The 24,971-nt window shown below is 39.4% G+C and overlaps 1 protein-coding gene across 1 annotated transcript in view; it reads right to left on the bottom strand.

Annotated features, from left to right (window-relative positions):
- EMP3 (epithelial membrane protein 3) overlaps positions 1-24,971 on the bottom strand; it is a 97,206-nt gene that overhangs the window by 15,285 nt on the left and 56,950 nt on the right. Inside the window, exon 2 of the mRNA XM_053690668.1 lies at positions 14,947-15,035. Coding sequence (XP_053546643.1) covers positions 14,947-15,024 — 78 coding nt within the window. The 5' untranslated portion in view covers positions 15,025-15,035. The remainder of the gene's footprint in view (positions 1-14,946; positions 15,036-24,971) is intronic.

Genomic DNA, 24,971 nt, shown 5'->3' with positions numbered 1-24,971 from the left:
TAGTTCTATAGCAAAAAAAAGCAGACACTCCCCCCCTCCCTCAAACAGGGGCAAGCTAGAGTAGGTATACATCAGTATTCTAAAACTTTGAGGCTTGATTAGGAGTCTGAAAATCAGTGCAATGTTAATTAAAAATAAGCAAAACTATGCTTTTTTTAAAAAAATTTAAAGCTGTATGGGCTATATAAATGGATCATCTACAAAACATTTATGCAAAGAAAAATCTAATGTATAATCACCCTTTAACTGCTTAGTTACTGATAGGGCAGCTGTCAGCCCCAGCTTAAGCATTTATGCTACATTCCAAATTTCATAAAAGTAGGTAAATTGGTTATCACTGGAACTTTGTCTGAAAATGTAAACTTTTACAGGTTAACAAACTCAAAAAGTACCAAAATGATTTACTTTATATTTTAAAAGTTTATAATAACTGATAACCCCAGCCAAAGATCCTAGCATTAAAAAAAAACATTAGGGCTTAGCACAGAATGTTCATTTGAACTAAGGCTGCACTGCGGTGCCATCATAATTAAACAAACCCTTTGTAAATTGTAGATATGTGAAGAATAATACATTTTCCATGGTACTTCAATAAATCTTTGTATTTCTTTCTTATGCTAAGAGAAATAAAATATACAGCACATGAACCATATTTACTAAACATCAGTATAGAAACTTGCAACCAGATCTATTTTTTACACTGCTGAAATCATTAAAAGGACACTGACAAAAAAAAATGTGTGCTGTGACTGTGCAGCTCTAGCATATATTTCTATGCAATTTACGCTACTTTCTCTTTTTTTGTTCATTGTTTACACACCCCAGTGGTAAATGCAGCTGTCAAGTAGTATGAAATGCAGGCTCTGTACACAAACTTGATTAGTAGGCAAAAGCTTGATTGGTGTGCAGACCCTAATCAGAAACATTTAAAGGGAGAGTTTACTCAAAAATGTTCTCTCCTTTAATGTGTTCCCAATAATCCACGTTTGCTGCTGAAGTGTATTAAATTGTTTATAAGTATTTCCTTTACCCTTATATTGGCATTTAAAATAGTTGATTTAGCCTGTGGTATCCCCACCTATTATGAAAGTTTTTGGTCTTAGGTCTAAGCTAAAGATAAGCTGTGTAAACACAGCCAGCAGAAGAAATTACACTCCCAGTGGGGTATAGAAGACATAAGGTAATACAATGTTATTTTCCATTGTTCTCTCCAAGTATTGGTCTTTGGTTTACAGACAATTATAAGATAAAGAGGCAGGTATACTGTATGTACACAATGTGATAAAGTAATGGGATCTGATTATAGCTACAAGCTCAACCCATTTGATTAGGTTGTGGCTTCAAAACACAAAATCAGCTGTTTCATATACACATTCAAACCTTTAAAATCAAATAATCATACATTTTATACTCTGGTAAAAAAAAAAAAGGAAATGGAAACACATTAATGTAAAAACTATGTTACAGTATACTGTCCCTTTAAGGTTTTGAGATTTGTATTGCAAGTGTATTATCTCTTCTTAAAAGAATAAGAAACCCACCTTTTTTCCTTTCATGATTCAGATAGAACATGCAACTAAAACATCTTTCTTATTTACTTCTAGTATGAAATTGTTCTTTGTTCTCGTTGTATCTTTTGTTGAAAAGCAGGGCCATATGCTTAGGCACTGACCCATTTCTGGAGCGCTATATGGCAGCAGTTTTGCAAGAATGTTATCCATTTGCAAGAACACTAGATGGGAGCACTATGTCCTGCCATATCATGCTCCAGATGCCTACCTAAGTTTCTCTTCATCACAGAATATCATGGGGACAAAGACAATTTGATAATAGAAGTTTGTTCTGTGTGAACTACAAAAGATAATGCTGGAGTTTCCTATCCCTTTAATGTAAAATATGTTTTCATGTAGATTTGCACAGAATTGTGTCAGAGATAACCACCTGGGGCGCGATCCGATATACGGCGTAGTTTTCTGCGCAAGCGAGGGAACCCGCGCCGCCCGTAATTTCACCTCGCAACTCGACCTATCCAATATACTGCGCCGTCAGATGCTAAACTGGCGTAAGTAGGAAAAACCTGCGATCAACTAAAATGTGCGCAAATACACATTTTAGTCGTCGCAAGTACTTACGCCAGGATTTTGTTCACGTAAAGTCTTAATAAAGTGTAGTTTTATGCAAATTAGGCTACAAATCGTAAAAAACAACGACCAATTCTAAAAGATGCGACACGTAATTACGCCATTCAAAATTCATACATAAACCCATGCGCAGCGGCCATTTTCTTTAGTGTGTTTGGTTGGTTCTTGGAGCTACAGCACACTACAGTGAGTAGAGAGATTAGTGGTAAGAGTAGTGAGAGAGGAGCATTTCATTAAGTTAGTTAGGTCGGATTGTTGGATTGTTAAGCCTGTACATTTACTTACACTTTTTTCACATATTGCACACATTTTGCATACACACATATACAAAATACACAACATTTTTTTTTTATAACACCTTACACATTTTATTTATCTTTTACAGTGTGATAGGCTGAGTGTTTGGTTGTGATTGTGTGTGATTGAAGTGGGAGTGAGTGTGAGTGTGTGAGTGTGTGTAGTTTGAGGATGGCAGGGAGAGCTAGGGCGGGGGGGAGCAGGGAGTGAGTGGAGGGGGGAGAGTTAGAAGGGAGGATGGGAGTGGGGTTGCCCCAAGGTCAGGCACACTTAGAAGAGGGACAGAGGGTGCACATGGGGATAGAAGGGGGGAGGAGGGAGAGGATAGGGAGGAACCCACACCAGGGACATCCCAGGGAGGGAGCCAGGCGGCCCAGGACGAGGAGCGCATGAGGTGCCCCAACTTCTCTTTTGCAGAAAACCTTGCGCTAGTCCAGGTTGTCCTGGAGAACCACACCGCCCTCTTTGGCCAAGAGAAGGGCAAAGGAGTTGCCAGAAAGCATAAAGATGCATGGCTGAGGGTCGAGGAGGCAGTCAACGGCGTGGCCCAGCAGAGGAGGAATGTGGATGGGCTCAAGAAAAGGTGGAATGACTGCAAGAGGTGGGTCAAGGAGAAAATGGGCCAAGAAGCCATGCAGCAGAGCAACAGGCGGTGGTCCTCACCAGGAGGCGGAAAATAATGAGTGGCAGGAGATCATTCGCAGGTCCCTGAGCGTCACAGCAGTCTGTGGACTTCCAGGGGCTCGTGACTCAGGGACTGCAACATCAGCACAGCATGCTGGTGAGTAACATCCCACACACCAGTATTATATGTATTTGAGATATAACATCCTTTAATGTCACACGTTCATGTACACAATGAGGAGCATGGTATTTGGCCTACTAACAAAAACATCTACAATTATATTTCACATTAAAGGGACATTAAACCAAAGCTTTTTATGTCATTATTCAGATAGAGAATACAGTTTTAAACAACATCCCAATTTACTTCTATTATGTAATTTGCTTCATTATTTTGTTATTCTTTGTTTATTAAATATCAATGCACATGGGTGAGCCAATCACATGAGGCATTGATGTGCAGCCACCAATCAGCAGCTTCTGAGCCTATCTAGATATGATTTTCAGCTAAGAATATCAAGAGAATGAAGCAAATTAGGTAATGGAAGTAAATTACAAAGTTGTTTAAAATTGCATGCTCTAGCTGAATCATGAAAGAATAAAAATGGGTTTAATGTCCATTTAATGCTACTTAACACATTGAAATTCATGATATGAGGTGGAATAGTGAAATACTAACATGTCTCGGAGTAACACAGGCCACAAGCCACATGTAGAGTTTTCAGTAAATGGGCACTATAGCCATCACAATACTTTTAGCTCAAGAAAGCACGTTATGTGCCTACATCAGGCTAAAGGAAATTGTGTGACCATAGTGTCACTTAAAGAACACATTTTATACATCACTGAACTATTGTATGAAACACATACATGTATACTTTGCATATTAAAATCCCTCATATCACAAATCACAATGTGCACATGCATGTTATAGAGTTTGACATGAGAATGAGTATAGGCCCTAGAATGTATCAATGTACATTGTATGCCCACATGGATATATATATGATTGTACTAATACCGCTCATCATTTGACTTCTCCACAGAACCTCCTGTCACCAGGGTGCAAACGGCCATGCATCCACCGCAACCACCAGGCCAGAGGATGGCTCCAGCACAACCAGCAGGCCAGAGGATGGCTCCAGCACAACCAGCAGGCCAGAGGATGGCTTCAGCACAACCACCAGGCCAGAGAATACCTCAACAGTATGCTCCCAGGCATGAGGTGGGTTGGATTGCCTCTGTTGAGGACCCATATGTCATGCCACCAAGATTTGAAGAGGAGCCCTGGCAGGAGCCCTGGCCAGAGGACTATTCCTTTGGTTATGAGGGGCAGCCAAGGCATCCCCAAAGGGTAGATGTCTTTACCCCCCCTCCCAATATCAGGCCAGTCAGGCTTTTACCACCAGGACATACAAACTGGTCAGGCTGAATGGTCGCACACTAGTCGTCAATGGGACTACCAGTCCACCCGGAGAGCTCCACCATCCGCTTCCCTTGGAAGAGCTCCAGCATATGAAGAGGAGAATATAGCTGTGGTAGTTCCTCCTGAGGCACCAGCCAGCATTGTTCCTCCTGAGGCACCAGCCAGCATTGTTCCTCCTGAAGCAACAGCCAACATTGTTCCTCCTGAGGCAACAGCCATCATTGTTCCTCCTGAAGCAACAGCCATCATTGTTCCTCCTGAGGCACCAGCCAGCATTGTTCCTCCTGAAGCAACAGCCATCATTGTTCCTCCTGAAGCAACAGCTGACATTGTTCCAGATGCAACAGCAGCTAGAGGTGAACCTGCGCCTAGAATCCCTGCTGGTGAAGAGCCTTTAGATCCTCTGACTTCTGCCCTGGGCGACGAATACATTGCCCTCCAGAGGAGGCAAACATCAACCTGCGAGAGGCTCACATCAACCTGTGAGAGAATGCAGAGAGACCAACGCAGGTTTTACAGGAGCCAACAGACTTTACTACAGCGTTCCATTGAGCTGCAAGGGGACATGGCAGCATCTTTAAGTGGTATCGTCCAGAACCAATCTCAGATGCTGAGAGTTATTTCGGACATGCAGATGCAGAGTGACAACAGATGGCGGGAACAAAACCAACTGTTGGGTGTGTTGGTGGAGCATTTCACACACCAGCAGGACATTGCCTCCAGCCTCTCATCTGTGGCCAGCACTCCTGCAGAATCCTCTGAATCCACACAACCCAGGAGAGGCAGGAGAGCCACCCCAGGCACCTCAGCCCCCTCATCTAAGAAGCCTAAAAAACAAACAAACATAATATATGCTTCAATAAGAGAAAAGAAAAGCGTAGGCACCAGAAGGTTTTTCAAAAATGCAAATGTCCTTTATTAGGTGATAAAATGCAATGCAACAACGGATGTTAGGAAAAGCATAAACCTCAGGGCTTAGGTGGAGAAGTGGTCACCCACGTACCCCATTGCAATGGGGTACGTGGGTGACCACTTCTCCACCTAAGCCCTGAGGTTTATGCTTTTCCTAACATCCGTTGTTGCATTGCATTTTATCACCTAATAAAGGACAATTGCATTTTTGAAAAACCTTCTGGTGCCTACGCTTTTCTTTTCTCTTATTGATACCATTTGGATATGGTTGAGGCACGGAAGGTGATTTGGCAGTAGAACATTCTCCCCACAAGGTGCCATAAGAATTTGGAATCTTTTCGTGAAGCTGTGGACTCTCCCCGGTTCTGTTTAGTTCACCGGCTCCACATCGTGACGTCACGTCTTCCCCGGATCAGCCGCTCAGACGCTGACACGCTGTAGGGATCCACACGGCTGCTCGACCTCCAGGATACTGTTGATCGCACAGATACCTTCGCGAGAGGATCCGGAGCAGGATATCAGAGGTGGGTCCCCAGAATCAGCCTTTGTCAGTAGCGTGCATACCGGAGGTTTATACTACAGACCACACGGAGCTCGTTTATGGGGGAGAGAGTTTTCAAGGCACCTATGCATACATGTGGGACTGACGTGAGTTTAATATAATATAGTAACATTACCCAGCATTGTGACACAGGTGCTGCATTGACTTTCTTTGATAATATATGCTTACCTGATAAATTTATTTCTCTTGTAGTGTATCCAGTCCACGGATCATCCATTACTTGTGGGATATTCTCCTTCCCAACAGGAAGTTGCAAGAGGATCACCCACAGCAGAGCTGCTATATAGCTCCTCCCCTAACTGTCATATCCAGTCATTCGACCGAAAACAAACAGAGAAAGGAGAAACCATAGGGTGCAGTGGTGACTGTAGTTTAATTAAAATTTAGACCTGCCTTAAAAGGACAGGGCGGCCGTGGACTGGATACACTACAAGAGAAATAAATTTATCAGGTAAGCATAAATTATGTTTTCTCTTGTTAAGTGTATCCAGTCCACGGATCATCCATTACTTGTGGGATACCAATACCAAAGCTAAAGTACACGGATGATGGGAGGGACAAGGCAGGATTAAGCGGAAGGAACCACTGCCTGAAGAACCTTTCTCCCAAACACAGCCTCCGAAGAAGCAAAAGTATCAAATTTGTAAAATTTTGAAAAAGTGTGAAGCGAAGACCAAGTCGCAGCCTTGCAAATCAGTTCAACAGAGGCCTCATTTTTGAAGGCCCAGGTGGAAGCCACAACTCTAGTAGAATGAGCTGTAATCCTTCCAGGGGGCTGCTGTCCAGCAGTCTCATAGGCTAGGCATATTACGCTCCAAAGCCAAAAGGAAAGAGAGGTTGCCGAAGCTTTTTGACCTCTCCTCTGTCCAGAGTAAACGACAAACAGGGAAGATGTTTGACGAAAATCCTTAGTAGCTTGTAAGTAAAACTTCAAGGCACGGACTACGTCCAGATTATGTAAAAGACGTTCCTTCTTTGAAGAAGGATTCGGGCACAACGATGGAACAACAATCTCTTGATTGATATTCTTGTTAGAAACCACCTTAGGTAAAAACCCAGGTTTGGTACGCAGAACTACCTTATCTGCATGAAAAATCAGATAAGGAGAATCACATTGTAAGGCAGATAGCTCAGAGACTCTCCGAGCTGAGGAAATAGCCATCAAAAACAGAACTTTCCAAGATAAAAGTTTAATATCAATGGAATGAAGGGGTTCAAACGGAACTCCTTGAAGAACCTTAAGAACCAAGTTTAAGCTCCACGGGGGAGCAACAGGTTTAAACACAGGCTTAATTCTAACCAAAGCCTTGCAAAATGCCTGGACGTCTGGAACCTCTGCCAGACGCTTGTGCAAAAGAATAAACAGAGCAGAAATCTGTCCCTTTAAGGAACTAGCTGATAATCCTTTGTCCAAGCCCTCTTGGAGAAAAGACAATATTCTAGGAATCCTAACCTTACTCCATGAGTAATTCTTGGATTCACACCAATAAAGATATCTACTCCATATCTTGTGGTAGATTTTCCTGGTAACAGGCTTTCGTGCCTGTATTAAAGTATCAATGACTGACTCGGAGAAGCCACGCTTTGATAGAATCAAGCGTTCAATCTCCATTCAGTCAGTCTCAGAGAAATTAGATTTGGATGATTGAAAGGACCTTGTATCAGAAGGTCCTGTCTTAGAGGCAGAGTCCATGGTGGAAAGGATGACATGTCCACTAGGTCTGCATACCAAGTCCTGCGTGGCCACGCAGGCGCTATCAGAATCACTGATGCTCTCTCCTGTTTGATTTTGGCAAACAGTCGAGGGAGCAGAGGAAACGGTGGAAACACATAAGCCAGGTTGAAGAACCAAGGCGCTGCTAGAGCATCTATCAGCGTCGCTTCTGGGTCCCTGGACCTGGATCCGTAACAAGGAAGCTTGGCGTTCTGGCGAGACGCCATGAGATCCAACTCTGGTTTTCCCCAACGATAAATCAACTGAGCAAACACCTCCGAATGGAGTTCCCACTCCCCCGGATGGAAAGTCTGACGACTTAGAAAATCCGCCTCCCAGTTCTCCACGCCTGGTATATGGATTGCTGACAGGTGGCAAGAGTGGTACTCTGCCCAGCAAATTATTTTTGAGACTTCTAACATCGCTAGGGAACTCCTGGTTCCCCCTTGATGGTTGATGTAAGCCACAGTCGTGATGTTGTCCGACTGAAATCTGATGAACCTCAGTGTTGCTAACTGAGGCCAAGCCAGAAGAACATTGAATATCGCTCTTAACTCCAGAATATTTATTGGAAGGAGTTTCTCCTCCTGAGTCCACGATCCCTGTGCCTTCAGGGAATTCCAGACTGCACCCCAACCTAGAAGGCTGGCATCTGTTGTTACAATTGTCCAATCTGGCCTGCGAAAGGTCATACCCTTGGACAGGTGTACCCGAGACAATCACCAGAGAAGAGAATCTCTGGTCTCTTGATCCAGATTTAAAAAGAGGGGACAAATCTGTGTAATCCCCATTCCACTGACTAGGCATGCATAATTGCAGCGGTCTGAGATGAAGGCGCGCAAATGGCACTATGTCCATTGCCGCTACCATTAAGCCGATTACCTCCATACACTGAGCTACCGAAGGGCACGGAATGGAGTGAAGAACACAGCAAGCATTTAGAAGTTTTGATAACCTGGACTCCGTCAGGTAAATTTTCATTTCTACAGAATCTATAAGAGTCCCTAAGAAGGAGACTCTTGTGAGTGGGGATAGAGAACTCTTTTCCTCGTTCACTTTCCACCCGTGCGACCTCAGAAATGCCAGAACTATCTCTGTATGAGACTTGGCAACTTGAAAGCTTGACGCCTGTATCAGGATGTCGTCTAGATACGGAGCCCCCGCTATGCCTCGCGGTCTTAGAACCGCCAGAAGTGAGCCCAGAACCTTTGTAAAGATTCTCGGGGCTGTAGCCAACCCGAAGGGAAGAGCTACAAATTGGTAATGCCTGTCTAGAAAGGCAAACCTTAGAAACCGATGATGATCTTTGTGAATCGGTATGTGAAGGTAGGCATCCTTTAAGTCCACTGTGGTCATGTACTGACCTTCTTGGATCATGGGTAGGATGGTCCGAATAGTTTCCATTTTGAAAGATGGAACTCTGAGGAATTTGTTTAAGATCTTTAGATCCAAAATTGGTCTGAAGGTTCCCTCCTTTTTGGGAACCACAAACAGATTTGAATAAAAACCCTGTCCTTGTTCCGTCCGCGGAACTGGATGGATCACTCCCATAACTAGGAGGTCTTGCACACAGCGTAGGAATGCCTCTTTCTTTATCTGATTTGCAGATAGCCTTGAAAGATGAAATCTCCCTTGTGGAGGGGAAGCTTTGATGTCCAGAAGATATCCCTGAGATATGATCTCCAACGCCCAGGGATCCTGAACATCTCTTGCCCACGCCTGGGCGAAGAGAGAAATCTGCCCCCTACTAGATCCGTCGCCGGATAGGGGGCCGTTCCTTCATGCTGTTTTAGAGGCAGCAGCAGGCTTTCTGGCCTGCTTGCCTTTGTTCCAGGACTGGTTAGGTTTCCAGGCCTGCTTAGATTGAGCAAAAGTTCCCTCTTGTTTTGAAGCAGAGGATGTTGATGCTGCACCTGCCCTGAAATTTCGAAAGGCACGAAAATTAGACTGTTTGGCCTTTGCTTTGGCCCTGTCCTGAGGAAGGGTGTGACCCTTACCTCCAGTAATGTCAGCAATAATTTCCTTCAAACCAGGCCCGAATAAGGTCTGCCCCTTGAAAGGAATGTTGAGTAATTTAGACTTCAAAGTCACATCAGCTGACCAGGATTTAAGCCATAGCGCCCTACGCGCTTGGATGGCGAATCCGGAATTCTTAGCCATTAGTTTAGTCAAATGAACAATCGCATCAGAAACAAATGAGTTAGCTAGCTTAAGTGTTCTAAGCTTGTCAATAATTTCAGTCAATGGAGCTGTATGGATGGCCTCTTCCAGGGCCTCAAACCAGAATGCCGCGGCGGCCGTGACAGGTGCAATGCATGCAAGGGGCTGTAAAATAAAACCTTGTTGAATAAACATTTTCTAAAGGTAACCCTCCAATTTTTTATCCATTGGATCTGAAAAAGCACAACTGTTGTCAACCGGGATAGTAGTACGCTTTGCTAAAGTAGAAACTGCTCCCTCCACCTTAGGGACCATCTGCCATAAGTCCCGTGTAGTGGGGTCTATTAGAAACATTTTTCTAAATATAGGAGGTGGGGAAAAAGGCACACCCGGTCTATCCCACTCCTTGCTAATAATTTCTGTAAGCCTTTTAGGTATAGGAAAAACATCAGTACACACCGGTACCGCATAGTATTTATCCAGCGTACACAATTTCTCTGGTACTGCAACTGTGTTACAGTCATTCAGAGCAGCTAATACCTCCCCAAGTAACACACGGAGGTTCTCAAGCTTAAATTTAAAATTAGAAATCTCTGAATCAGGTTTCCCCGAATCAGAGATGTCACCCACAGACTGAAGCTCTCCATCCTCATGATCTGCATATTGTGACGCAGTATCAGACATGGCCCTTACAGCATCTGCGCGCTCTGTATTTCTCCTAACCCCAGAGCAATCGCGTTTGCCTCTTAATTCAGGCAACCTGGATAATACCTCTGACAGGGTATTATTCATGATTGCAGCCATGTCCTGCAAGGTAATCGCTATGGGCGTCTCTGATGTAATTGGCGCCATATTAGCGTGCATCCCCTGAGCGGGAGGCGAAGGGTCTGACATGTGGGGAGAGTTAGTCGGCATAACTTCCCCCTCATCAGAATCTTCTGGTGATATTTCTTTTATAGTTAAAGACTGATCTTTACTGTTTAAGGTGAAATCAATACATTTAGTACACATTCTCCTATGGGGCTCCACCATGGCTTTCAAACATAATGAACAAGTAGTTTCCTCTGTGTCAGACATGTTTAAACAGACTAGCAATGAGACTAGCAAGCTTGGAAAACACTTTAAACAAGTTTACAAGCAATATAAAAAACGTTTCTGCACCTTTAAGAAACACAAATTTTGTCAAAATTTGAAATAACAGTGAAAAAAGGCAGTTACACTAACGAAATTTTTACAGTGTATGTAACAAGTTAGCAGAGCATTGCACCCACTTGCAAATGGATGATTAACCCCTTAATACCCAAAACGGAATAATAAAAGACAAAAACGTTTTTTCAAACAGTCACAACAACTGCCACAGCCCTACTGTGGCTTTTTACCTCCCTCAAAAACGACTTTGAAGCCTTTTGAGCCCTCCAGAGATGTCCTGGATCATGCAGGAAGAAGCTGGATGTCTGTGTCTGTAATTTTTGCTGTGCAAAAAACGCTAAAATAGGCCCCTCCCACTCATATTACAACAGTGGAAAGCCTAAGGAAACTGTTTCTAGGCAAAATTCAAGCCAGCCATGTGGAAAAAAACTAGGCCCCAATAAGTTTTATCACCAAATACATATAAAAACTATTAAACATGCCAGCAAACGTTTTATATTACATTTTTATAAGAGTATGTATCTCTATTAATAAGCCTGATACCAGTCACTATCACTGCATTTAAGGCTTTACTTACATTAGTTCGGTATCAGCAGCATTTTCTAGCAAATTCCATCCCTAGAAAAATATTAACTGCACATACCTTATTGCAGGAAAACCTGCACGCCATTCCCTCTCTGAAGTTACCTCACTCCTCAGAATATATGAGAACAGCCATGGATCTTAGTTACTTCTGCTAAGATCATAGAAAACGCAGGCAGATTCTTCTTCTAAATACTGCCTGAGATAAACAGTACACTCCGGCACCATTTAAAAATAACAAACTTTTGATTGAAGAATAAACTAAGTATAAAACACCCCACTCCTCTTACGACCTCCATCTTGGTTGAGGCTTGCAAGAGAATGACTGGATATGACAGTTAGTGGAGGAGCTATATAGCAGCTCTGCTGTGGGTGATCCTCTTGCAACTTCCTGTTGGGAAGGAGAATATCCCACAAGTAATGGATGATCCGTGGACTGGATACACTTAACATGAGAAATATTGTTATATTTCATCCTAAATCTTGTCCTCTGTAATTTACCATATAATTGTCATCCACATCCATGTGAGGGGTGTTTTAGTACACTAATATTTTTGAAAAATATAATAAGGCCTGTGTGGAAATGGCCCAGAAAAGGTAATATCATCATGTTTATGACATATTCATGTTCTCTAAACCACATCACATAGTTGTGTATGAAGGGTACATATAGTGATATTCACTTTTAAGATGTAAATCAAGGTTTCTCACATCCAATAGAAATTGACCCATGTGCAGGGATAGGCACAAGCCAAGGGTGTAGCGGACATTTTCTAAGGTAAAGACTTTTAGTGAAGGACACCTTGCCTATCCCTGCACATGGGTATATATATCTAAATAATAATGTTTTTACAGAAGGTGTGAACATAAGGTATAAACATCCATTTTCATTCCTCGAAATGATAGTCAATAAATCATAGTGACCAAAACATGAATTGAACTAATGATATATTTTCAGTAATTAGGGTGGTTAAGGGAATGGGGGTGGGATGTAGTAGTTTCACTTACATGCAGTGGAAATCCGCAATATGTAATTCGATGACCAGCTGCAGCAGGGGCAGCACCATCACCATGGACCTCAGCAGCAACTATAGAATCAGCATGAGTAGACAGAACAACAGGGGATTGTAGGGCTTCCAGCACCCCTTGTGCCCCATGATTGACCCCTTGTGCCCCATGATTGACCCCTTGTGCCCCATGATGCACCCCTTTGTGATTGGTTTGACAAACTTGCAGGGGCAGGAATAATAAATGCTTTGAAGAGGTTAACTATTTGTGATCAAGCTGCTGATATGTATGTTGTTAAGCATGCACTTGTTAGGCCTTCAGAGAGTTATGTTGGTTTCTAAGTCAGTGCAAGGGTTGCTGCGCATTCAATTTGTGGCGAGATGAGAATGGAGTAGATTTTCTGAAATCTGCGCGCGTAAGTCCTTACGCCGTATATTGGATACCAAACTGCGCGTGTTTTGTATGTCAGTCTATGGGCCAAAAAACGACGGGCGAAGGCAGAAATATATGCGCGTAACTTCTAAGTTACGCTGTATATAGGATACCAAACCCGCACAAATGTTGGCGTCGCCGGCTTTTGCTGGCGACGATTTATATCGGATCGAGGCCCTAAAGCCTTTATGGTTCTTTCTTTCTTTCTTTCTTTTTTTTAATATAAACTTCTATAGAAAAACAGATATGTTTTATTTTTACAATAGTTATCTATGTCACACTCAAACTCCCCTTGCAAGAAGGCGTGAATTTACTGTTAGAGTAGACGGAATTTACTGTTACAATTAAATCAACAGATGCATTATGGGGGATCATTTTGCCCTAAGCATCCACTAAGAAAAGTCAAATCCTTTGTTGAAAAGTTTTACCTAGGTAGGCATAGTAGCTAGGAGCTAGCAGCTAATTGGTGGCTGCACATATATGCCCTTTGTCATTGGCTTAACAATGTGTTCAGCTTGCTCCCAGTTGTACATTGTTTTCCCTTCAATAGAGGATCCCAAGAAAATTAAACAAAACTGATAGTAAAATGGGAAGTTCTTTAAAAATCTATGCTCTGTATGAATCAGCAAATGAAAAAAAATGAGGTTTCATGTTCCTTTAAGCTTTTTTACTTCCTTTAAGGCTATCCCTAATGTTAAAGGGACAGTCTACTCCAAAATAGTTTTTGTTATAGATAGATAATCCCTTTTTTTACCCATTCCCCAATTTTGCATAACCAACACTGTTATATTAGAGCAATAGTAACCCCAATTTTATTTTTCTTTCACGATTCAGATAGAGCATCCAATTTTAAGCAACTTTCTAGTTTACTCCGTTTGTCAATTTTTCTTTGTTCTCTTGGTATCTTTATTTAAAAAGCAGGAATGTAAAGTTTAGGAGCCAGCCCATTTTTGGTTCAGAACCTGGGTTTATGTCATTATGTAGTGTTTTTTATGTGAAGGAGAGACTCCTATATTACAATATAAGGTCTAGAAAACAAGAGACGTATATGTACAGCCACCAATCACCAGCTAGTTATAAGTAAAGCATTGGTGCTCCTGAGCCTACCTAGGTAAGTTTTTCAACAAAGGATACCAAGTTGTTTAAAATTGTATATTCTATCTGAATCATAAAAGTGTATTTTTTACTTTACGGTCCCTTTAAGTTCCCTTTCCCTTTGTTGTATCTAAAAGCAAATATCTTATATTAAAAACCTTATAGTTGATTTTTTAACAGATATTCTGGTGGTGAAACAAACAATGGGGCCTATCTATCAAGCTCCGAATGGAGCTTGAGGCCCCGTGTTTCTGGCGAGCCTGCAGGCTCGCCAGAAACAGCAGTCTAAAGACCGCTGCTCCATAACCCTGTCCGCCTGCTCTGATGAGGCGGACAGGAATCACCGGAATTCAACCCGATCGAGTACGATTGGGTTGATTGACACCCCCTTGCTGGCGGCCGATTGTCCGCGAGTTTGCAGGGGGCGGCGTTGTATCAGCAGCTCTTGTGAGCTGCTGGTGCAATGCTAAATACAGAGAGCGTATAGCTCTCCGCATTCAGCGATGTCTGTCGGATCAGGTCCGACAGACATATGATAAATAGGCCTCAATATGTTTTGTATGTTAAAAATTTTCACCTGTCCTTTAATAGACCTTTGGGATGTGTCTATATCATGTCCATTTCAGCGACTGCTATTCAAGCAAAACGTGCACCAATACGAACTTACCTTTAGTTTCAATATCATTTCAACATTTTAAATTAACCCTTTCATGGAAAAAATAAATTTTAAATAGTGTTCTTTCAATAGCATAATATGTATTTTTAGCAAAATGTCCATTTAATGCATCATATTTATGTTGAGATGACACATGCATTTCCCAAAATATTGTTATTTCTTGCTTACGTTGTCAAGAGTAGCAACAAATAGGATCACCAGGATGATTATGTGTAAGGCAGTTACACCAAAAAGTAAAACACTCATCTTCTTGTCACCTAGGAAAGAAACAAAGAAAAAAGATAAGTGTCTGTTTTTTCATTCTCTTTTTCCCACATTAGTCACATAGTACAGATACATGATAAAAAATATTTAGACGGTATCATTTCCCACATTCATGATCTCCAGGGTTGGCGCAAACATTGGACTAAGTGGGTAACACTTCAGTGACTGAATCCATCACTGTTAGACCCAGACCTCTCTTATCCTCTTTTTCCATTAGGGAAGTCGCAGGCTCTCAGCAACATAACCTCATCATGCACAAAGACACAGAACCAGTCAGGGGCGACATTCAAGTGAATTTTTTCCCTAACTACCTTCCCTCTTATTGAGCAATTGTAAATAAGCATTGGTTGCATGCAGGTAGGCAGGCTTAGTAAGGTCAGTGGCCAGGCTCGTAGGTTATGCTAATCAGTAATGTTGCTACTGGGGAGGTGTCATTTCATTCTCGGACCCAGGCAGCACAATATCTTGAGCCGGCCCTGATGATTTCCATATCTTAACTGGGATTTACACAAACATGAATTTCAAGGTTTCTTTTGTAATTGTTTTCACTATTCCATCCTATCAAGGTTAATTTCAATATTCAGAACTTTAATTATAGCTAGTTACATTTAAAAGTCTATGGACCCTTTGATTCTCGGTGCAAATTTGCCTACGCTATTCCAGAAATTAGAAAAATAGAAATCTTTAAAAAAAAAGTTCTTGTTCAATCAACCTATATGAAAAGTATTGAAAGCTTGAAACTAATGAATATTGGGCCCAGTAAAGGAAACGTGTATGCCCCCGTATTCATAATACTCAGCAGTGACTAATAATATTATTATTAGTAACAATTATAACAATAACAAACACTGATTTATATTTAAAAATAGAGTGTAAATATGTATAAATTTGCCAAATAGAGTGACAATATTTTGCCAGCAATGTGCCCAAGTGACACCTTAAATCAGATGCAAAAAAGGCAGACTCTCTAAATTTCTCTGCACAGTTGAGATGCTTTTAAACTGATTCTCCAGCACTGTCAGAGCCTTGGCAAAATTCTAGAAAGGCAGATTTTGCTATATCTGACTAAAGGATGTTCACTGCATTTCTGGATGTGAAGGATACAAACTCAGTACAATATAGCACTGCATGACATGAGAGTTTTGTTGCATTTCTACTTGTGTTTTGTATTTTAATTTACTTGGATCCAGATTTTGTCCTTTAAGTTTTATTATATTTAAACTTTGCATGTTGTGTTTTAATGTAGTTAGGCTTTCTATATACCATTCTATTAAGGATTGTGATTTGAACTTTTTTTTATCAAATTACGATTATATTAGTATATGTCTGTGTATCTTTTACGAATTGCATTGCATTTTTTATTTTTTCAATGTGAAAAGAGCCAGGCAGTTTGAGAGGGTGGGCTGGACAGAGTAGTTCCCTGGGTTTTGCTTAATAAAGTGAGGATACAAATTGTAATATTCAATTCACCTTGTTTTTATATAAATCTTCGTTAGTTCTTACTCTCTATTATTTCTAGGGGGTTAGCACTTTTTCTTGTTGCTATCTCTTTGTTTGCAACTCATGTATAGATGAGTCTCCTAAGTGCAATCACCCGCCTATAGGTGCATACAGTAATTTGAAATAGTATATTGTACCTATAGCAATAATTATTATTAATTCTGCCTTATTACGCCATATTTTCTAGTTCCCTGGGTTTGCCTGAAGTTCTCTTCCAGCTCTTATTACATTTTCTAAGCATTTTACACCTGCATGTATCATTGATTAATGTTGCTAGCTATATGGTTGTGAACCTTTCTCTTAATTTATATAAACTTATTTAACTGACAAAAAAGAAATGTATACTGAACTGGATTCACATATGAATTAGACTGTAATGAAAACATTTCAGTTAAATTTGTATTAGCTGCAAACTGGGAATATATCAGTGCCGGGGCTTTCCTTTCCCTGTGATATTCTCTATCCTAAAGAACTTCACTACATTCTTTGGGAGGCATCTCACATCATTTTTGGACTTCCAGGTTCAACCCTTTTCTAAGGCCACCCATATGTGAGGTCTGCACTATAATTTCTCTCCAAGCTGGAGAGTTTTTAAAACTGGGGCCCAAAGTGACAGTTTAGAACAGATGCAAGCATACTACAGTCCCATTATGCCAGCTGTCTTTCCAAAGGATATTTTGTATGATATCTTTATGCTTCTCCCATATTGTTGGAATATTATTACCAAATGAGGTGTCTTTTTGTTGGTGTTCATTTACAGATATTTAGGGATCAATCACAATTCTGTAGAAAAAAATGGATTGTGAATGACCCCTTAGTTAGAAAGGTATCTCAGTAAGCCACAGCCATCATGGAATATAACATCTATCTACTAAAATGATGAGGTTATAGGCCTCTGAGAGAAAACATATGTTCAAATAACTTTCATAAATTTGTTTAAGCCACTTGGGTAAAAAATTTAGAAATGCCGTTAGCTTCATATGACAGGCTTAAAATCCTCTGAATGTCAGGCATGATAGAACACACAATAATCTCTTCTGTTTCTGGTGCAAGATAATGCATTACATCTCAGAGAAAAATATACTCAGGGTGCTATTACCATGTATGTAACTGAATATATATTACCTTATTACCTACAGCACAATAATTTATATGTAAATAAGAATGTATTTCATCTTTACAGATATGTAAATTCATTGATAAGCACACTATATATTTTTTCACATTTTAATAAATGCCACTTTCTAGAAAGATGTATAATATAAATAATATATAGAAAGAATAACGTATCATAGATCCTTCAGGTCTGCAATTGTAGGCAGGCAATGGAAACATAAAACAATGTCATTATATTATATTGAAAAAAAATTACAAATATTTTTAAGAGTGAATCTTAACATGCTTTGTTCTATGAGAGATTGTAATAAATTTTATAAATATTAGCATATTTTCATAAATACATAGATATAGCAATTGTGTCTATATCTTACATGGAACATCTAAATGCTTAAAGGGCCGTGATACCCAAATGTTGAAACACTTGACATTGATGCAGCATAGCTGTAAAAAGCTGACTAGAAAATATCACCTGAACATCTCTATGTAAAAAAGAAAGATATTTTACCTCAAAAGTTCCTCAGTAGCCACATCCCATTGCAAAGGACTTTAAGCAGCAAATCAGTATGCCTGTCCTAGGACAGCTAAGTGAGTGAGCTTCGTGCACACTCATCTTATTTCCCTATTCAGTTTAAAGAAGTTCACTATGAAATCTCATGAGAGTTAAGTGAAATTTCATGAGATCACAGTAAAAGAGTTCATGACCTCAGCACTGCTGATGCTGATTGGCTGCTGTTCATTTCTTCAATTTTTTTTTATTTATTTTTTTACCTGCAGCTGGGCAGTAACTGAATTATAACTTTTTACACAGAACTTACTCTGCTGAGCTGAGGAGATTGTGAGGTAAAACATCTTCCTTTTTTACATAGAGATGCTCAGGTGATATTTTCCTGTCAGCTTTTAACAGTTATACTGCATCAGTTTCAAGGGATTTAGCATATGAGTATTATGTCCCTTTAAAATAACATAAAGGAACATTAATAAAAGGCTTTAATGTATTAGAGTAAATTATTATTATTATCGCTTGCCTACACTTATGTATTTTTACACCCCACAAATGGGTTAAATAGATATTTAAAGCCAGCTCCAGACCTGTAAGTATTACTGATCAAGAGCTGAACATTTAAAATATAGGCTTCCATTCCAGTTTTTTTAGAGTTTGCTATTCAAAAACATTATTTGTACCAAATTCTAATTATTGTAATTTTTATGACTATTTGTATTCGCGTATCCTACCTGAATTAAGAAAAAAATATATTTTTAGAGAACATATATGTTTTGCATTTAGATTGATTAAATCTGCAATCACATATCAGTTTATGGTATTTACATGGGCTTTTAGCAGACCTTTATGGAAGGAAATTTTAAGCAGCCAATGGGAAAACACAGCATCATCAAAAAAAAATCTACATATTGTTTGCCATATTTTATGTGAAGGTAAGTTTTATATCTTAGAAAAATGTAGTATGAAACTAAAAGTGTCATTTGTTTCAATGTGAGCTAAGCATATGCCAAACACATAATTTAAAACAAAAAGTTGTACAAAAATTGTCAGAACAATGACACTTGTAAGATTGGAACCTTACCACTCAAATATGAGGTTTCATGATATAGTTGTTGAGAGCTATAACCAAATAGATGTCCAAAGTAGAACAGCAATTAGTCAAGTACCTCAATAGGTATGGTGCACGCTAGATAAGCTGGCGACCTCCAGCTAGAAAATACAGCAAAAACACTCCACAGCACCATATGACCATATAGTGCTGTGGAGTGTTTGCTTTGCTATAAGCAAATAAATAGGATAGATGAGGATCATTTTTTTGTTGCTTTTTTAATATAAGTAATTTGTACTATTCTTGCTGAATATGGATAGAAGCAAGCATACATTATAAAAAGTCACCCATCTGGGAAATCTAAATTTTGGTTAGTTTAAAATGTATCTCATATTTTTCTGATTAGATATTTATACTTTATTTTAGGCATAAATTGCAAGGTTGTGCAGAATGAAAACAATATTTTTTACCTCCTATAAAATATTATATTATTTTATATATCTATGGATATATGTTGCCTAAGAAAATAGTTATTTTAGCTTTAAAAACCTATGCAAAAGCTATTTGCCTTAAATATCTATTTGCCAACCACTTATATATATTTATTTACACACACACATATTATATATATATATACATAAGAGAGAAATGCACTCACAGGAACGAACAACCAGCTCAATACCATTGTTAGCCTGTTCTATGGCGATTTACCACCTGGGTGCAACTTCTTTTAGCCCAGCAATGCTTTTCACAGAGTAGAACTTTCCTGTAGTATATCAGTCTGATCCCGCCTATTACGGTCAGTCCAGCACCGAAATACCAGGCAATTCCTCTCTGAACAAGGAACGAAGCAACCCCAGACGATCGTTTCGGCCTTCATTGGGCCTCGTCAGTGAGGTGTAGCAGTATTCCTCTAAGCACACTGAGCAAGGAGTCCACGTCTGGTTTCCCCTTTTTCCCATAGGGAGACTAAATACACACAGAGAGAAATGCACTCACAGGAACGAATAACCAGCTCAATACCATTGTTAGCCTGTTCTATGGCGATTTACCACCTGGGTGCAACTTCTTTTAGCCCAGCAATGCTTTTCACAGAGTAGAACTTTCCTGTAGTATATCAGTCTGATCCCGCCTATTACGGTCAGTCCAGCACCGAAATACCAGGCAATTCCTCTCTGAACAAGGAACGAAGCAACCCCAGACGATCGTTTCGGCCTTCATTGGGCCTCGTCAGTGAGGTGTAGCAGTATTCCTCTAAGCACACTGAGCAAGGAGTCCACGTCTGGTTTCCCCTTTTTCTGTGTGTATATATATATATATATATATATATATATATATATATATATATATATATATATATATATACAGTATCCCATAAAAGTACACCCCTCACATTTTTGTAAATATTTTATTATATCTTTTCATGTGACAACACTGAAGAAATTACACTTTGCTACAATGTAAAGTAGTGAGTGTACAGCCTGTATAACAGTGTAAATTTGCTGTCCCCTCAAAATAACTCACAATCATTAATGTCTAAACCGTTGGCAACAAAAGTGAGTACACCCCTAAGTGGAAATGTCCAAATTGAGACCAATTAGCCATTTTCCCTCCCCGGTGTCATGTGACTTGTTTGGTGTTATCGCTCTCACACTCTCTCATAAAAAAGAATTGTTGCTCTAAATAAAGATGACCTAGGCTATAAGAAGATTGCCAAGACCCTGAAACTGAGTTGCAGCATGATGGGCACTCAGAACAGGCCTCGCCATGGTCAACCAAAGAAGTTGAGTGCATGTGCTCAGCATCATATCCAGAGGTTGTCTTTGGGAAATAGACGTATGAGTGCTGCCAGCATTGCTGCAGAGGTTGAAGGGGTGGGGGGGGGTCAGCCTGTCAGTGCTCAGACCATATGCACACTGCATACCGCACACTGCATCAAATTGGTCTGCATGGCTTTTGTCCCAGAAGGAAGCCTCTTGTAAAGATGATGCACAAGAAAGCCTGCAAACAGTTTGCTAAGGACAAGCAGACTAAGGACACGGATTACTGGAACCATGTCCTGTGGTCTGATGAGACCAAGATAAACTTATTTGGTTCAGATGGTGTCAAGCGTGTGTGGCGGCAACCAGGTAAGGAGTACAAAGACAAGTGTGTCCTGCCTAAAGTCAAGCATGATTGTGGGAGTGTCATGGTCTGGGCCTGCATGGGTGCTGCCGGCACTGGGGAGCTACAGTTCATTGAGGGAACCATGAATGCCAACATGTACTGGGACATACTGAAGCAGAGCATGGTCACCCCCCTTCGGAGACTGCGCCGCAGGGCAGTTTTCCAACATGATAACGACCCCAAACACACCTCCAAGATGACCACTGCCTTGCTAAAGAAGCTGAGGGTGATGGACTGGCCAAGCATGTCTCCAGACCTAAACCCTATTGAGCATCTGTGGGGCATCCTCAAACGGAAGGTGAGGGAGCGCAAGGTCTCTAACATCCACCAGCTCTGTGATGTTGTCATGGAGGAGTGGAAAAGGACTCCAGTGGCAACCTGTGAAGCTCTGGTAAACTCCATGTCCAAGAGGCAGTGCTGGAAAATAATGGTGGCCACACAAAATATTGACACTTTGGGCTCAATTGGACATTTCCACTTAGGGGTGTACTTACTTTTGTTGCCAATGGTTTAGACATGAATGGCTGTGTGTTGAGTTATTTTGAGGGGACAGCAAATTTACAGTTATACAGACTGTACACTCACTACTTTACATTGTAGCAAAGTGTAATTTCTTCAGTGTTGTCACATGAAAAGATATAATAAAATATTTACAAAAATGTGAGCGGTGTACTCACTTTTGTGGGATACTGTATATATATATATATATATATATATATATATATATAATATATATACCGTATGTATATATGCACACACACATATATATACTTGCATTCTTTATGATGGATTTTTGCTGTTGGGTATTTCTGCAAAAAAATCCAAGATAAAGGACCATTAAATGCATAAAGGGCCAGATTACAAATGGAGCGCAAAATATCACTTTAATGAAAGCGATATTAGCGCTCCACTACGTAATACCAGAGCAAGCTAATGTGCGCTGGTATTACAAGTTTTATACGGTTGCATTCGCATTGCTAGGAAGCATTGCGCTCACGAGATCGTGCTTCCATAGGCTCCAATGTGATCCTTCTTCTGATGCCATCAGAGACAGCATAAGAAAATTAAGCAACGAAGAGGGTAAGTCATGCAATGATGGCAGCAAACTTAAATATATATGTATATGATGATATACATATTTATTTTGATGTGTTAATATCTGTATATACACATATTAACACACATATATATATATATATATATATATATATATATATATATATATATATATATATATATATACAGTATATATATATATATATATATATATATATATATATATATATATATATATATATATATATATATATATATATATATATATATATATATATATATATATATAAGCATATACATATATGTTTACTGGGAACACACAATTCCTATTGACCGCAATGTAAAGGCACTTTCAGTGCCGTTTGTTTCCTAACACCCCACTCCCGCCAACTTTAGCCCCAAAATACTGCCTAGTGCAGTAATTTTATTAAAAAATAAAGATGCTATATTTATTTTTTAATGAAATATGCTAGGCTGTATTTTGGGGCCATTTGGGATCTGATCTCTAGTTAAAGGGACAGTCTACACCAGAATTTTTATTATTTAAAAAGATAGATAATCCCTTTATTACCCATTCACCAGTTTTGCATAACCAGCACAGTTATATTAATATACTTTTTACCTCTGTGATTACCTTGTATCTAAGCATCTTCTGACAGCCCCCTGATCACATGACTTTTTATTTATTATCTATAGACTTGCATTTTAGCCAATTAGTGCAGTGTCTGCCACAAGCCATGGGCGTGAATATAATGTTATCTATATGGCTCACATGAACTAGCACTACCCTGTTGTAAAAAGCAAATAAAAAAGCATGTGATAAGAGGCGGCCTTCAAGGACGTAGAATTTTTATGAGCCTACCTAGGTTTAGCTTTTAACTAAGAATACCAAGAAAACAAAGCACATTTTATGATAAAAGTAAATTGGAAAGTTGTTTAAAATTGGATGCCCTATCTGAATCATGAAAGTTTATTTTTGACTAGACTGTCCCTTTAAAGGGACAGTCTACTCCAGACTTTTTATTGTTTAAAAAGATAGATAAATCCTTTCCCCAGTTTTGCATAACTAAAACAGTTATATTAATACACTTTTACCTCTTTGATTACCTTGTATCTAAGCCTCTGCAGACTGCCATCCTTATTTTAGTTTTTTGACAGACATACATTTTAGCCAATCAGTGCCAAAACATAAATAACTTCACATGAGTGAGCACAATGTTATCTATATGACAGAGATGAACTAGCAGTGTCTAACTGTGAAAAACTCTCAAAATACACTGAGATAAGAGACGGTTCAACAGATTAGAAATTAGCATATGAGCCTACCTAGGTTTAGCTTTCAGCAAAGAATACCAATTGAACAAAGCAAATTTGATGATAAAAGTAGATTGGAAAGTTGTTTGCATTGCATTGTGTATCTGAATCCTGAAAGTTTAGTTTTGACTAGACTGTCCCTTTAATTTTATAAGGGATAATTGCTACCACAAGCTTGTGATAGCAATAACCGGCCACTTGTGATAGCTAGTTAAATTATCGAGCACCCGCAAATTATCAAATTTGCCGTTTGAGGGCACGTAATAATTTAGTGCTCCACTTGTAATGTAGCTCAAAATGTTTCATTATTGAAAATAAAACATTATTGCAATATACATTCATTATTTATCTTGCTGACTTTTGCGTTTCCTTTTATATATACTGTATATGTATATATATATATATATATATAGGTATATATAGGTATATATATATATATTTAGCTATTAGATAAAGATTAAAGAGATATGAAACCCATATTTTTTCTTTCGTGCAATTTTAAGCAACTTTCTAATTTACTCCCATTATTGATGTTTTCGTTCTCTTGGTATCTTTATTTGAAAAAGCAGCAATGTAAACTTAGGAGCCGGCCTATTTTTGGTTTAGCACCTAGGTAGCACTTTCTGATTGGCTACATTTCATGCTATATTTGGGTATTAGTTTGTGATTGGTTAGCAAGGGTTCTTTTGCTCTGGGAACAGGGAAAATCAGGGAAAAGAAAAAACATAAAACAACATACTTACTTGACAAAATAAAGCTGCATTATTCATTGCAACATTCTTCTCAGATATGAATGCACATTATTATGCATCTTACAATTTGTGTTTAGGTTTAATGTCCCTGTATGTATCCTTTCAGAAAAAAAAATATATATATATGAAAAAATCCCATTCAAACTAAAAATATTTTTTGTTAAAAAACAAAATGTCAGGTAAGAGCTGATTAAATTTAAATTGAAACCAATACTGCAGTATTGGTTTTGTACTTGCTACTATAACTCACTGGCAGATAAGGATAATTGCCTCTATTTTACTTGTGGAGATGGGCATATCTGCAAGTATGACAAGAAAATGCTCACGGATTCAAGTCAGGACAGAAACACGTTTTTTAAAAACACAAAAACCTGAAATACATTTTGAAATGTTCTATGTTGAATACAGGGTATAGTTTAATCAAAGAAACAATTTGACTACAATGTAACTTTAAACACAATGATCAGTGATC

The sequence above is a fragment of the Bombina bombina genome, chromosome 8 (genome assembly GCF_027579735.1).
Source record: "Bombina bombina isolate aBomBom1 chromosome 8, aBomBom1.pri, whole genome shotgun sequence".
Taxonomy (NCBI): Eukaryota; Metazoa; Chordata; class Amphibia; order Anura; family Bombinatoridae; genus Bombina; species Bombina bombina.
The sequence above is the reverse complement of the archived record's forward strand: the minus strand, read 5'-3'. Positions and strand labels throughout refer to the sequence as shown.